This window comes from Sardina pilchardus, chromosome 7, assembly GCF_963854185.1.
Source record: "Sardina pilchardus chromosome 7, fSarPil1.1, whole genome shotgun sequence".
In the NCBI taxonomy this organism is placed as follows: domain Eukaryota; kingdom Metazoa; phylum Chordata; class Actinopteri; order Clupeiformes; family Clupeidae; genus Sardina; species Sardina pilchardus.
In genome coordinates this window covers 31,560,338-31,576,553 of record NC_085000.1, presented here as the reverse complement: position 1 = coordinate 31,576,553, position 16,216 = coordinate 31,560,338, and the positions used below count along the sequence as shown (strand labels likewise).

The following is a 16,216-nucleotide window of genomic DNA, read 5'->3' as shown; positions in this document are numbered from 1 at the left end:
CACAACTTAAGATCAGCCTTCAATGTAATAATGTAAAGTTTATTTTATATTGTTTCACATGGATTCCATCAGGTAAGTACACAGTTTCTGCAGAATTTTGGATAATCTTCCCTCTGGATGAAGATAATTATCAATAAAACTAATAAGAATACTTCATATACAATAACACAACACTACCTGAACCTGTTTAGAGTATCACGAAACATCATCCACCATTAAGAAGTGTTTTTTTATTTTTATTTAGCATATTTGAAAGAGTTACACAGAGAGAATGAGAAGAGAGAACATGTAGAGTTGTGTGTGAGTGCATGTGTGTGTGGTTGTGTGCGTACAGTATGTGTGAGCATGTATGTGTGGTTGTTTGCATTGTAACAGATTATATCGAGTATTTCTGTAGTCTTGAATGGTAGTGTGAAAGTTTGAAGATAGAGAAGATGAGTAGCCAGATCAAAAGGCATTGATTGTTCTGTAAAAGTCCAGTTGCCACAGCAACCCTTCTGTTTGTTGATGCCCTGATGTTCTGCGCAATGCTGTGATGGGAGGATCTGCATTGGTTGCCCTGGCAACTCTTCCGTTTGGTACTAATGTTGTGTACATCCAACAACCACAGTAGGTGCAAATTGAGTTTGCCTGCAGGGAAAACACCCTCTTTTCCTCTCCATTCATGTGTGTAGGTGCCAGAGCCTTCTCAGAGACATGCATGCCCGTGAAAGTAGAAATACTGAGCTATCACTGCAGAGGGGAGGTAGTAACAGACGTGAAAGTCTGTGATGAGTGATTAACTATGATACTGTGACAATCAATAGGGTGAGTTTATTGAGCGCAGCACTGTTTAATGTGCCTGAGGCACATGACATGGAAGCGACAGCCAGTGGTGTCAGCGTGTCCATAGGCCCAACTGCACTGCTGTTTCACTTTACATTCATTGCATAAAGGGATCGTATAATGCAACTAGATAGTGTTGTCAGGCTGTCTCTCTGAAGCTGTTTTTTTTTTTTTGCTGGTTCTACTGACATGCTGTGACTGCTTCGGGTTATATGACAGAGAGGAGGTAAACACATGCAGTCCACGCTTAAGGAGTTAGAGACTGGCGCAGTAGTCGACATCTAGAGAGCAAAAAGACACCCCCGATATACTGTAACAAGAATAAAAAGTTTGTAAGCCATAAAAATACTAAAGGATTTCGTATCTGCCTTGTCTGAAAATGACAAGTCCTCTTATAGACCATCAATGGCAAGAGCATAGCGGCTGTTAAAGCATCCCATAGATAAGACCATGCTAGTTACTTTTGCTGCTCTTCAGCTTGTGTGCCTGTTTCATCTCAGCTTCAGTGGAGGTATTCAGTCATTCTGTGTACAACTGTCTACAATAATAGTTCAGGAATCAAATATAAAAGACAACACAATGAATGGTTCTGGATGACACGTATGCCACTTACTGTATAACATAAATAGGACAATATTCATTCATCAAAGACAGTAAACCCGGCAAGTCAATTCAGCCGCAGCTCCGGTAATCCACAAGTGCCCTTTCTGCACACCTCACTGTATCATTCTCCTCTACCTCTTGTTCTTCTCTTCTCTTCTCTTCTCCTCTCTTCTCTTCTCTTCTCTTACTCCAGCTATTTCTATACAACTTCCTTTTTGCTTTTAAACTCTCTTGTTTCATCTACAAGGGCTCCTCCCAACAAACAGTCACAACAATAAAAAAAAGACGAATGAAAAAGTTTCTTCCTCTAAAATTAACACACCAGATGTTTGCAAAATGATAGCATGAAAACAAAATAGATACACAAACAAACAATAAATAAATAAATAGATAAATAAATCAAACAAAACAACAAAACAAAAATAAACATTTTTTGAAAAGTGAAAGGTGGACTGAACTACTGGCTGCTACAAATACAACTCTGATAAATTTGAGTTGAATATTTCTGACCTCAACATAGTTTGCATAAGAGCTTATATTGAGTACAAAATTATTCAACTGTCCATACACATAAGTTGAATTGAAATCATTATTTATAATGTTGATATTTACATAGCACAAATACATTCTCCCAAGATTACTATAGCTCTTATCCTTCACTGAAATGATCCCCTTTTTAGATATAGATCTATAAATAAATATATTTATTTAGTTTATCCATGATTGGTATGGAGTTGAGTATTCAAGTTTCTTCCTCGTCAGCTTGTGTAAGCGCTAGCTTGTTCCTGTGGTTGAATATTATGCTAGATAGCGACTGACTCAGTGAGAGGTTGGGTGGATCAGCCTTAATAAGTGGCACATCCACTCAAACTCAGATGCAAACTGGAATAGCTATACATCAAAACAAGGACCCTTTCCCATTCCATCAGGCCACACCTTTTATAAAAGGAATGTTAGTATCCCAATACCCCTTTCCCCCCCTCATTCATTGGTCAGCTTACATATAAACAAACAGACAGATGGAGGAGTGAGGGATTGTGGGTAGCTGGCAGGTCCCACATGCTGTAATTATAACTCCACCCCCTGTACAACGGGAAGTGAGAGAGAGGGAGAGAGAGAGAGTGAGTAGTAATAAAAATGTTACATATGCATACAAAGTTTAAAAGTATCCAAAGTAACTTAAAAACAGTGTTAGACAACTACTGTCAGACACTACTACTAGAGGAGAGAAATGCTTCACTCATTTTATTTGTGAGGCCATCTTTTTTGTGCAAATAATGACTTCATGTACAGTGCTGCCCTCCATATTTATTGGCACCCCTCGTGTCGTGAAGTTAAGTAAAGAGACATACGTTCGTTATCTGTGATGGGATCATATTGTGACATTTCACAAATTTAAGATTCTGATATCACCCTGGCCGCATCCAGGATGTGGCTAAGATGGTGTCTCGCATGTTGCTAGGTGTTAGTGTCCAGAATGGGATCCGAAACTTACATTGGTGGTATTTCACCCAGAGAACGCTGAAATGGAGTAATCAAGGATTTATGATTTCACCTTCTGGTTTTCCCAGATTCCATTCTTCTCCTATGACATCCTAGCCTGACATTGTCATACTTAAAATTCTAGTCAGAATATCAGTCTGACTTCCTTCAACTGATATGGGACAATGTCCCTGTAGCATTCAGTTACTCCTGCTCTTTACGCTTAATGAAATGACAGAAAAGGCTTTTAACTGGCATGCCTTCTAAATAGTCTATAAACACGGAGATCACTATTAGAGATTTTTGAGATTTAGTGACCCCAAAATGATGCTTTTTTTCTGTATCTCTCCAATGGTGATTCTGATGATTTTTACCATCCTCACTGGGTGTAGGGGGCAGGATAAGCATTGGTCTTTATCCTAGCAAGTTTCCGTTGATTCAAACTTTTTAATTATGTTTCAACTGTAAATATAGGCACCAAAATATGAGTTTCTAATCAGCAGGGGTGCCAATAAATATAAAGGGCACTGCATAGTTTTTAGCTGTAGACTTTATTTCCTGTGTGTGCTATTTTTGTGTCTCACCACAAAGAGACAGATTCACTGCGTATGTTCACTCACCTCAACAGAGCTGTCAGTCTTCCTCCAGGCTCACTACTGATTGGAGAAGGAAGTAGGCTCCTGCTCATAGCCGCCCTGGTTGTAGCCCCCCTCGCTGTAGCCGCCTTCCTGGCCGTATTCGGGCTGGTACCCACCCTGGGAGCCGGCGTATTGGTCCTGCTGGCCGTAGCCTTCTCCGTAGCCCTGCTGGCCGAAGGCGTCGGGCGCAGGGGGCTTCTCGCCCGAGGGCACATAGGTGCCAGCGAAGGCTGTCATCCAGCCCGTCTCCTTGAAGAGGAACCACAGGTTCCCTCCCCACAGGATCAGATTGATGAAGCCAAACGCCTGAGGAAGGACGGAGTGGGCAAGAACACCGGTCAGACCACTGATGTATATCAGTTTGTTTACATTCAATGCACCCTGTTCAATTTGACTGCAACTCATCAGAAATGTATGTCATCTCTCATATCAAACAAAATATGTCTTATTTAACTCATCTACAGTAGTAATATCTGTTAGCATCCGCACTTCAGCTGGTTTAGATGCTCACTAAATTAACGCATTCCCCATATTTGCTGTATGTGACTTTGTACGATCACATAAGTAAAACTGAACAGAATAAACAGAAATCTATACTAACACTGTAATACTACAGCAATGGGAAACATTTGTAAGATAACAGCCTGGATGGGTTTCTCAGGGAGCATGCTTGAATCAGTATTTTCGCACTGTCATTATATCTGGCTTTCTAGAAACACACTAAGTAAATGAATACATGTAAATACTGTAGAGCCTCAGCAGTAGGACCTATCGTAAGACAACACACTAGACACCTATAGTGTGAACACCTACTACTAGACTGGACACCTAGGACAACTTTAAATTCTGAAAAAACATCCCAGAAAAGGGATTTAGCGGCAAAGCCTAATGTAGTGTATGCAATGCAAAGATAACGGTCTAGAGACGCATCACAGAAACGTTGGGGTTGGTCACCTTGGCCAACTCTATGTATGTAAAGTAAGAGATAGCAGCTGTCGAAGTGTCTCAATATACAAAATTAACAGCCTCCCCACCAGCCAATCAGAAAATAGCTATTGTTGTCTCTGGGTGATTAGCAACAGTCTGGAGACGCACCACTGAAGTGTTGAGGCCGGACACCACCGGGTCGGCAACCTCACGGCAGCGGTTCTCCTCCTTGTCACAGGCCTCGATGAGCGTCTTGACATTTTCGGGGTCCGTGGCCACCTTGACGTTGGACAGGCCTTTCGCCCAGGCACAAGAGCAGATCAGCCACATGAAGGTGAATACCGCCGAGACGACGAAGTCCTGAGAAGACAGACCATATTTTTCACGTGATCTTCATTTACCAATACTCAATTACTGATGTCTCATCAATAATAACTCAATTACTGAAACTAAAAGTTGTACTAAAACACAAGTAAAGCGATAAAGTCCTGGAGGAGACAGAGAATCATGTGCATACTAAGAGAAATATCGGCCAGAATGTGGACCTCTGTGGAAACTCTGATTGCCTTGGAGAAAGTATAAAAGGTGTATTTAAGTACGCCACGCCTTTGCTAGAATAAAAATACAATAAACCCTGAGTATAGAATGTATTATTGCTATGAAAGTATTCATGCCATATATATAAACAATAAACATGCTTTGAGTATGCTTGGCATATCATTTACTATGGGATATTCTCAAACTTATAATATTTGAATAAGAAATGTACTCTTCAAATGTTACTTGAAACATAATCATGTTTGAGTGTAAAATGTGTTAAGAAAATGCTTTTGTTACAAACTGCTTGACAAGGACTATAGAAACGGCAGAGGATGTGGTGTGCAGACAGGTGCAGCCTGCTAAGAGGCCTCACATAGCCATACCACAGATTTACGTGAACAACTCCTTGAGAATTCAAACAGAAACATGTGGAATGGAACATTATAATTAATTAACCCTTGTGAATAGAAGATGAGGTGAAAGTGCCGGGGAATAAGGTGATTGAACAAACTACATGTATCACCATCGTAGGTGGAATAGTGACCGGCATTGTTACAGTATGACCAGTGTGTTTGCTGAATCCTGTAAGAGCATGCTGTCACAAGAGGCTCGGGATGGGAGGCCAAAATATTTGGGAATAGTTCATAGCCTCTGGAAAAAGATAGCCTATATTAAGCCAGGACATTTTTCCTTGAAAAGCGTTTTCTCTGTACCACATGGCACCCTGAACATTTGCAAAAATGGACTTGGCAACGCTGCCAGGAGGCCTTGGAGAAAAGATTGATATGTGTGTACTTGTATACCATACTTTGATTGAATAATTAAGTGTTTGAAATAAAGGATAACAAGAGATGGTGAAGGAGTTTAACCAAAAATACCGTCTGTTATACAGTATATCATATCTTATATCTTGTTTGAATGCTTTTGCTCTGATGTGCTTTGGTATGCCTTGCTATTTTCATTTTTGCGCTAAACAAGATATAACCTTGCTGAGAATAAAATGTATTATTGATGTGAAGATGCTCATGTTATAAAGATGAAAATTTTTCAGGTATAATCATGCTTAAAGTGTAACTCTGCACAAGGAATCATCATGTTTGAAGTATAAGTTTGGTTAAAGTATAATCATGTTTTATAACTCTGCTCTGCTTAAAGTATAATCATGTTTGAATATTAAGAAATGTAATCATGCTTGAGTACATAAGCGTGTGTGAAAATTTGGCACAAAACAAAGTGCTTGTGTGAACATTTGTGGGTAAACTGTTCACCAAAATCGAAACCACAGAAGAACGTAGGCCTACTGTAGGGGAGAGTTACACGAGAACAAAACGTTAGGTCTGCAGACATGAAAGCTGCATGTTGAAGGTCATAGCACGGTCAGATCACCTGACTGTCTCAAAGTTTTGTAAAGAGAAAGGTAATAAAACGACAGATACAAGCACGTAAAAACATTCCATATACGGTAGATAAGGGTGTAATCATGTAAATAAGTTGCCAGTGTACTGTATGCGCGTTTTGTCTCATCCCTTTTGCTCCGAATCTATATTTGGAATATTTATAATTTTTCTTCACATATAACCTACCAGTAATTTGTTTTTATTTCCTATTTCTATTTTCAATTATTTTGAATATTACATATATTACTTATTACATACATATAGTTGTTGGTATCTTTTTTTAACCTCGTTTTATTTTCATGAAACAAATTACTTTTGGTATGGAAGAGTTAAAAGACTTTTTGTTTGTCTCTCGGTAACAAGGATGTTTTCCCTCCCAGCTTGGCTAAGATAACCCAACTCTCTCATTTGGCTGCAAAAACAAAGCGCTGGTGTATTGTCATGATTCACGTGTGTTGGGGGCGGCTACAAATACAGTGCTGCCTGCTGGTTTGGGGAGACGTTAAGTTGTCACTCTCTAGAACTCACGTTTTTCCCTCCTTCTGTCACACAGAAAAGGGAGCTCGCTCACAACATTGAAAAAATGGCCTTTGATATTGTTGTAACAAGTTGGCTGAGGTGTTGTAGTCTTAAGAGACAATGTATTGTTATTGTAACCGTTGTGTCAAGTGGATAATATATGAATGTTTCTAGGCTAGCCAGTAAAAATTTTGATGTTTTTATTATTCTAAAACCTTTTGGTTTGAACAATGACTCGGAAACGTTGCCTAACCTGGCCTAAAGATGGGTGAGATGTGCACAGCACGAAAGCACTCTGCAAGACGTGATGAGCGATACTTACCGCCTGAGGGCCCCTGTTGTTCTCCCTGTACTTCTCCATGATGAACAGGTAAATGGAGAGGGCAGCCATAGAGTAGAGGAAGGAGAAGACTGCAATGGTGACGAAGAACTCGGCCGAGCCCGAGTAGTCTCCCTCCAGGAAGAGTCGCTCGGGTTTCTCCCCCCTACAGGTGGGCGCGTCAAAGTACACCTGGTGCAGCCTGCAGGGAGAGAGGACATGAGGAGATTGTATACTGCATCTTGCTTGTGCTGTTGAGATGTCCATGACCATAACGACCTTGACAGGGACAACAAGGAGGCGGACATAGCATACTGTACATATCCTTATTCTACTGCACTTCATTCTATTCTTAGGGTTCTCTTTTTTATTCTTATACTGTATGTTTTATGTGTTTTGGGGATTGTACTTTGAGAGCAACAAGTCAAAGTCTTTGTTTGTTCACACAAAGCTGGCCAATAAAGCTGAAGAAGAAATGTACAGTATGTACAAGAAATGTACAGTAAAGACAGAGGCCTTGCTGGAAGGCTTGTGCACAAAGGGCCTAGAAGACTGATGTGCATGGGCCTTATTTTAGCCTCTAAGTAAAGGCAAATGGAGAGAAGCTACACTGCTTGATGTACAGTATTTTGGCCACTTGACAAAAATGGCGGTGATATGTCATGGAGATTAAGATAAAGGAGTTCATGGATTGCACAAGATCTAGTGACCTCTAGGCATGAACTTACATCTAACTGTGGCCTACATATTTCTGACAAGAATCACTGTGAGTGATGATGGGATGTCACTCCCAGACAACTCATGCTTATGGGAAACAGACAGACGTTGTGCAATCTGAACAGGAAGATAATAATAACAGAGGCCCAGAGCCCTGACAGAAGCACATAGGCACACCCTTGTGCAATTCATTCATACATGTGCAATTAGTTTAATGCAAATAGTTTTGCTGATAAAGACCTGATGTGAATGTTGTGTTCAACGTTCAACCTGGAATTTCTGTGGCAAATGTGCCACTGGACTCACTCCCTAAGGCCATACTGACGTTGCCCATTGGCGTAGCCTCGTGCAAACATTCTAGGATCTCGCTCTAAGATCTCTCTAAGATCTTTGATCTCGTGACCAGGTGTCAGGTGACCAGGAGTCAGGTGTGACAGTAACAGCAAGGTGTAGTTGTCAGGTGTGACGTGTGACACTGACCTGAAGGGGTATCCAAACTCCACCTCTAAGGCCAGGTCACTCTCTGACCTGTTCTTGCACTCCACGCTCAGCTCGAACTTGCCCGAGTAGCCACCGCACGTGGAGAACGCAAAGATAGAAAATATCTGTGGAGGAGAAGAAAAGAGAGATTCAAATTAGATCAAGAGAGAAGAGAGAGAGAGTGGACTGTAAATCTGTCATAGTTCAGTGAGTGAGAAAGAAAGAGAGAAAGAGACAGCAACAGGGTCAGAATTAGGAAGTGAAAGAGAGACTGCGTGCGTCTGAGGGGTAGTGGTTGCATGTAAGATTATGGGGGGGGGACATTGTGGCTGTAAAAAAGAAAAATCGAAAGGTTATACTGTAGATATCAGATGCTGACGTTTACTGGAAGTTCAGTGAGACGGAACAAAATGTGCACTGCATGACTGCAGCAAAGAGAAAGAAAGAACCCCGCATATCAAGAGAGATTACGGGATGGCTATAATTAGAGGAAACGTTTGAAAAGAGGGAGGTGGAGGATCATTTTTCAGTCATTATACTTATTTATAACAAAGACAAACAAACAAAAAGCATTACTTTTCCAAGGCAGCCTACACGACTGCAGAAAAAGCCTCTTATGCAGCAGGTGGATATTTCTGCCCACACGGACAACAAAACACCAATGGCACGCTCTCTCATCTGCTGAATCCCGCCCTGCCAGGGCTAAACCAATCAGAGCTCACTGCTTGCTGGGTAAATCAGTGCTGCACCTGTTGCTATGGTTACCCAGCTGGGAATAAAGGATTTTGAATGTGCGTGTCTTAGTGTTGTGGCCCCTCTGTGATAGATCAAGTTTCAGCACACAGAAAGAATCCACACCTTAAGCAGTGTGTGTAGCAGCCTTAGTAAAACACTCACATACACACATTCCTGCACACATGCACCTTCCCTAGCACGCACATACTCATACATACAAACTCATACTGAACTCTATCACACACACACACACACACATACACGTGTGCACACACACACACTCATATACACACTTATCCACTCTCACACTTATTATCAGTTTATACATTTCTCTCTCACGGACGCGCACTCACACACACACACACACACACGCACACACACACAAACGCCTGCACACACACAGACACACCACACAGAGGGGAGATTAGTTGGTGAGACTATTTTTACCACACCCTCCCTTCCCTGCAGGCGAGATCCGATTGAATGGAAAATCCGGCTATTAATCTGACTGAGGTGCTTCACCATCTGTCACTAAACGCTGAACTGATTTACTGCGCACACACACAGACACACACACACACACACACACACACACACACACACACACACACACACACACAGACACACACACAGACACACACACACACACACACACACACACACACACACACACACACACACACACACATACAGGTATATACACACACACACACACACACACAAACACACACACACACACACACACACACACACACACACACACACACACACACACACACACACACACACACACACACACACACACACACACAGGTACACACATTGCCTTCCTTGCACCATTCTGTTTGCACCTTTGCCAAAATGAAAACAAGTTACTGTGAGAAAATATGGGTTCCTGCCACTTCTACAATACAATATCACACCAAGTATATGGGAACAACAGGCCCCTGGCTGGTGCAGTGACGTGAGTTCCTCCTCTATGGACCTCTTTATCATGCACGGCAGGTCAAACGCATTGGGGCTCCCCCTCTATAAAAACAGCTAATTGATTTGTTTCATGTGGGACACTACTGCAGTGAGTGATGGATCCACAAAGATCTCTGATCGCCACATGCAATATTGTGCACGTACCACTTTAATTAATAAACACAGGATTGATCTAAGAGACGGAAATTAATTCAGCATCTTGATTTGACACTTAATCAGCGACCTAAATGGGCACTAATAGGAGGCATGGACTAAAAAATGATCTGAATTTCACCGCACCCTCTTCACCAATCATCCCCCGCAACACACACACACACACACACACACACATACTCTAACCGAGCCACCACCCCCAGAGACAGTAGCCTCTAATCGTATTTGCCAGTCCAGTGGATCATTATCGGTTTTTAATTATGGTTATGAAAGAGCAGTGTGTGAATGGGGGCAGAATGGGAGACACAGGGAGTCGTCTGATGGAATGACAAGGAAGGCCTACATTAGACTGTCACAGATAAGGACACAGAAACAAGGTGTTTGTTCGAAGCTGTGCAGGCTGCTATTCTATACATTGGTCATACTGTATGTGCTTTAAATATGTATTTGTACTATCATCAGCATACTGCATCTTAAAGATATGTTCATTAAAATCGTACTGGTTATACAGCATATTTAAGATGTATGTAGGCCTATGTATTTATCCATGCATCATTATTTGGCTAGTTTGAAATGTTCCAAAATGTATTTTTCCTTGTGTACACTACACACCTATAGGCTCCTGGTTTTGTATGCCACTCTAATGAAATGAACCGTGAAACATTACAGATCTATTGCCTTCTGAAGCTTTTCTGCAAATGACTTAACCAGTCAAAACAAGGAGCTAAATTTATAATCAGGGGTTAGACCTCTAGAATGTCTGTCAACCCCAAGACTGGTGGTGATTGGTTGGGAGGCTCTATAGTGATTTTCTATTGGTGGAATACGCAGAGAGCAGCAGTAGCCTGATTAGCAGCGTCATTACTAGCATCATTAGCTTCCGTCCTCTCGCTTTGAGTTGTTCAACACAAGCATTTTGAGCAACTCTGTCTCAGTTCCGACATAACTTTCGACAGTTAGATTATATTCGATTATATCAATTGAGTTCATTTTGTTAGTTAGTCAGTTTTGCTTGTGGCAAAGCATCTCTGATGTTTACTTCTTGTATCTGAATCCAAAACATTTCTAGCATAATTTAGGCAAATATTCTTATGCACACATTATTTGCATCAAAGGGAGGGTGTGTTGTTTCACTGATTTTGCATTTGTACTTAGTTGAATGTTTGGGTTGTTCTCCACTTTCAGCAGATTATCTAAAATCACAAGATTTCTCCAAAAGACCACAGTGTCGTCCGCAGTGCAAACTACAGGAAATGCTTTTAGCATAAGTGGAGTAGAGGGGATCAGATGGTTTGCTTTGTGGCCAATGGGGCTGCTGAAACAACGGTCAGAGAGGCAGATGAGGTTTACTTTGCTAATCTGTGTCCTTAAATCCAGGATTACCAAACGGCTCTCCAACTTTCTGCAGCGCGCACAAAAAGGTAAATCTGTTGCTACCAAAAGGCCTGTTTTGGTAAAAGTCATCAGGAATGAAGCAGACTAGATGACAAGTCATATAAATGACACCACAGCCCTTCAGCCCTGTGTCTCTCACTAAAATGGTCCAGAGTTGCCCTGGGACTATCTAACAATGATATAATCTGATCATATAAACATATACCACTGTGGGTCTATGCAGTTATATCACCTACTTCAACAAACCATGGAGGGTTAGGCCTACAGATTTCAAAAGCGTTAAGTCTACATCAAGAGTGACACACTGATGTCACGGAATCACGGAATTCCCCAACACTCCGAAAATATCTTCTCTTCACAAAATGAATGGTCATTTTACAGGGACAGCCCCATGGCACAGCAGCCCCGGTGTCTTTACAAGGACAGCCTAGAGAAGCCCCAGACTCATTCACACACACACTTTATCTTTAACTTCTGCATTTTGTGCAACTCTACTGTAACATGCAAACTTGCACTGCTGCTTCAGTTCATTGGACATCTCACACTGCACCAGCCTGCTCCACCTGCCTCAGCGTGTGTGTGTGTGTGTGTGTGTGTGTGTGTGTGTGTGTGTGAGTGTGTGTGTGTGTGTGTCGGTCTCGGGGGGGATCTGAGTTTCCGCCCACTTGCTTCCCCAGGCCGCTGTGCTTTTGTGGGCGCAGCAGTAAATAAGAGCAGAGGCAGAGCCATAGCTTGCCCTCTCTGTCTTCCTCTCTCCTCCTGACACTGCAAACTGAGGCAACATCCAGTCCCCCCCCCCTACCCCCCCCACACACACACACCATCATCGACAGAGTCAGCCAAAGACAGCACATTTCTCAACTCGGACACACCGTAAACACGGTAAATCACACCATAACTGTTTTGCTACTGGTGAGAGTGAGAGTTTAATGAAGATTAAATAGCACTTCAGGGCTTAGATTTGTAATAGCTGTCCTGACTTGTGATAACAGCATAAACCAATCAGAGCATGAAGGAAGGGACTGGTAAAAAGTACTTGTAGGCTTGTCTTGTCCGTGCAGGTATTGAGTGAGAGGTCTACTTGTGAGGGGGAGACAGACTCCATGCATAGAGTGGAAGATATAATGGCACATAGTAGAAAGAAACAAGGACATACATGGACAGAGAGAGACAGCCAGCCAAACAAGCACTAGGAAATAGATAGATAGATAGATAGATAGATAGAGAGCGAGAGAGAGAGATAGAGAGAAAGAGAGAGAGAGAAAGAGAGATATGGACAGGGATAGACTGATAAAGATTGATCAATTGAAGCACAGAGTACCAGCAACAGTAAGGGAGACAGAGGGACAGTGTGACACAGACAGCTGGGCAACATAAGATAGATAGACAGAGGAAGAGAGAGAGAGAGGGGGGGACAGAAAAAGGTTGATAAACTGAAGCACAGAGCACCAGAGACCGTAAAGGAGACAGCAGGGGCAGAAGGAGGGGAGGAGAAAGAGGGAGAGAGGAGGACAAAGATAGAGAGAGCAACAGAAGAGACCCAGAGAGGAAGACAGAAAGCTGACATACTGCTGGGGGAAAAAGAGAGTGTATGAGCAGGCCTGCACCACTGCCATGGCAACACTATACATCGGGGATGGCTGAGGAACCGCGATACCGTTTCTATGGAGACCTGGAGGCAGTTCTCACCTCTATGTTCACTTAGCACTTTACTTGGCTCTTCCTCTCTCACGTGTTCACATGAGAGCACACGTAAACACACTCACACACACTCACTCTCTTTCACACACACATATACACACACTCAAATGCACAATTCATTAAACACATACTGAACATAGATGGAAATATATATTCTGGAAACATTTAACAACACACACACACACACACACACACACACACACTAACAGATCACAACTACGAGAAATCATGTGCAAGTGTTTAACATACCACTGTCACTTAAGAATTCAAACAAGTAGAAACATCTAAAAATAGCCATTTTTTCAGCCCTTTTCTCGGCCCTTTCCCATGTCCTCTGAACTGGTCATCTTCACGTAAACACACAACTGCTGCGTATTTATGCAGCCGAGTGACCACAGGAAGGGGCAGCCTGTGCACAGTGGCATACAGCGGGAGCGTGCCATGGGCACACAGGGAGCGTTTAATCTCTCGCAGGCTGGCATCGGCCCAAGGTATAAACAGACCGGGCCGCCTCAGTTAGATGGGGGAGGAAGAGAGTGGGCGCTCGTCCGTCCGTCCGCCATGAGGATACTCAGCCTGCCCAGAGGATTAGGCTCCATTCACAGAGCTCACGTACAGAGACAGAGAGAAAGAAAGAGAGAAAGAGAGAGAGAGACATGGAGAGAGAGAGAGAGAAAGCAAGGGAGACCGAGAGAGAGAGAGAAAGCAAGGGAGAGAGAAAGAGAAAGAGAGAAGCAATCTTGTAATTATAGCTGGCTAAATGAAATGACAAATAAATAATCAGGGAATTGTCCCCGTGTTATTGGATTATGAGCGTAGCTTATCTTGTGGGGTACTGCAGATCTCTGATATGATGCGGTCGTTGCTTATCTTGTGGGGTACTGCAGATCTCTGATATGATGCGGTCGTTGCTTATCTTGTGGGGTACTGCAGATCTCTGATATGATGCAGTGTTCCCTTTCACAGCTTCTGGGACTATCTGATTCTGTCATTACATTCTTCATAGAATAGAATAGAGTATTGAAACTTGAATTGCTACACAACAATGTTGGTGGTGTTTTTTTGTAGCTCAGTCCGGGGGGGAGGAGGGATTAATAACGGGAGGGGATAACATAAATAAATAAATAAGAGATATAGAGTTGAATAAGTAGAGTTGCAAATCTTCAGGAGTTCAGGAGTCTAATCAGGAGTCGGTTCGATCCCCGACCAGTCCACCACGGCTGAAGTGCCCTTGAGCAAGGCACCTAACCCCTCACTGCTCCCCGAGCGCCGCTGGTTGGGCAGGCAGCTCACTGCTCTGGGTTGTGTGATTCACCTCACTGTGTGTTCACTAATTCGGTTAAATTGGGTTAAATGCAGAGAACTGAATTTCCCTCACGGGATCAAAAAAGTATATATTCTATTCTATTCTATTCTAATTGCTGAAGGGTAGAAGCTGTTGTTGCAGCGCGTCATTCCAGTCTTCAGAGATCTACAGCGTCATGTTCTAGAACAGGGTAAAGGTCAGTGGCGGTTTGCCCATTGAACCACATGCTGAGTTCAGGTGTAGGGCACACATACAGTATGTAAATGAGGAGAAGCACATACATGTACGTGCACAGATGACTATGGGGGCAAACAGTGTAGGGAATGGTTTGGGTTAATGTATCACTCAGTGAAGAAAAAATGAAGTCCCTCATGGATTTTTCCCGTTTCTGGGTTGTTTTCAACACATGCTGTAGGTAAAGTATGTGTTGTTCTTTTTCTTCAAATTACAGTCATAATTTACATGACTAGCTGAAAAAAAGATTCCCCAAGATAAAAAATTAATTATATATTGGGTGTCTCTGTCCTGTTTTCTATATACTATAATCAGACCAATGATTCATGATTCTTTGCCAATAATACTTGTTGCTGCATCTAACATCCATGTCACACAGTATCTTGATTGTTTCCTAATTTTTGGATAAATGTGTCAGCTAAATGCCTGAATGTAGATCTTAATTGTGCCTTTGTGTTAGCTGCAGTATGCTCATCATGAGGAGGGATTGCCACAGCCCAAACAGGCTCCTGTGGTGTGAAGAGTGGGAGTAAGCCCCTCTGATGTGATAAGGACCTGGAGAATTAGGCCTTGGCAGAGCATGTCTCCTCATTAGCTCATTACCTCCAGTCTCCCTTAAGCAACGGTGGTGGGCTGGAGAGAAGAGAGAGCGAGAGAGCGCGCGAGAGAGAGAGAGGGAGAGAGAGAGTGATAGAGAAAGATAGAGTGATGAGTGAGATAGTGATAATGAGAGAGAGAGAGGGATAGCAGGATGAGACTGAGAGAGACAGAGAGAGAGAGAGAGAGAGAGAGAGAGAGAAAGCCAAGACAGATCATGCCCCAACCACCAACTGCCTATAAGCTCAGTTGCCTATCATAGACACTGCGACCCACCCACAAAGCTTTGGGATGTTCCCATCTCAGTATCAACAAAACAAACACACACACACACACACACACACACATACACACACACACAGTAGAAAGACACAGACGCAGACACACACACGCACGCACGCACGCACGCATGCAGGCAGGCAGGCAGGCAGGCAGGCACACACGCACGCATGCACACACACACACACACACACACACACACACAGCGCCACAGTTCAAATGCTGTTCATTGTCTGTACTGTATATGCACGAAGAGTTCATGTGAAGAAAGTGGATCATATCTAATTAGGCAATTATTCTGTAGATTGTCTGCAGATATCTACTGTAACTTACATCAGCTATACCACCACGCTGTGGGTCTACAGAGCATGCAGCACATTAT

At 42.6% G+C, this 16,216-nt stretch overlaps 1 protein-coding gene across 1 annotated transcript in view; it reads right to left on the bottom strand.

The window, feature by feature from the left end:
• Nucleotides 1–18: 18 nt before the first annotated feature.
• Nucleotides 19–16,216, bottom strand: part of sypb (synaptophysin b) — a 22,698-nt gene continuing 6,500 nt past the window's right edge. The window contains exons 3-7 of the mRNA XM_062541809.1: nt 8,448–8,572; nt 7,254–7,452; nt 4,644–4,835; nt 3,531–3,854; nt 19–2,511 (exon numbers count right to left, since the gene is read on the bottom strand). Coding sequence (XP_062397793.1) covers nt 3,564–3,854; nt 4,644–4,835; nt 7,254–7,452; nt 8,448–8,572 — 807 coding nt within the window. The 3' untranslated portion in view covers nt 19–2,511; nt 3,531–3,563. The remainder of the gene's footprint in view (nt 2,512–3,530; nt 3,855–4,643; nt 4,836–7,253; nt 7,453–8,447; nt 8,573–16,216) is intronic.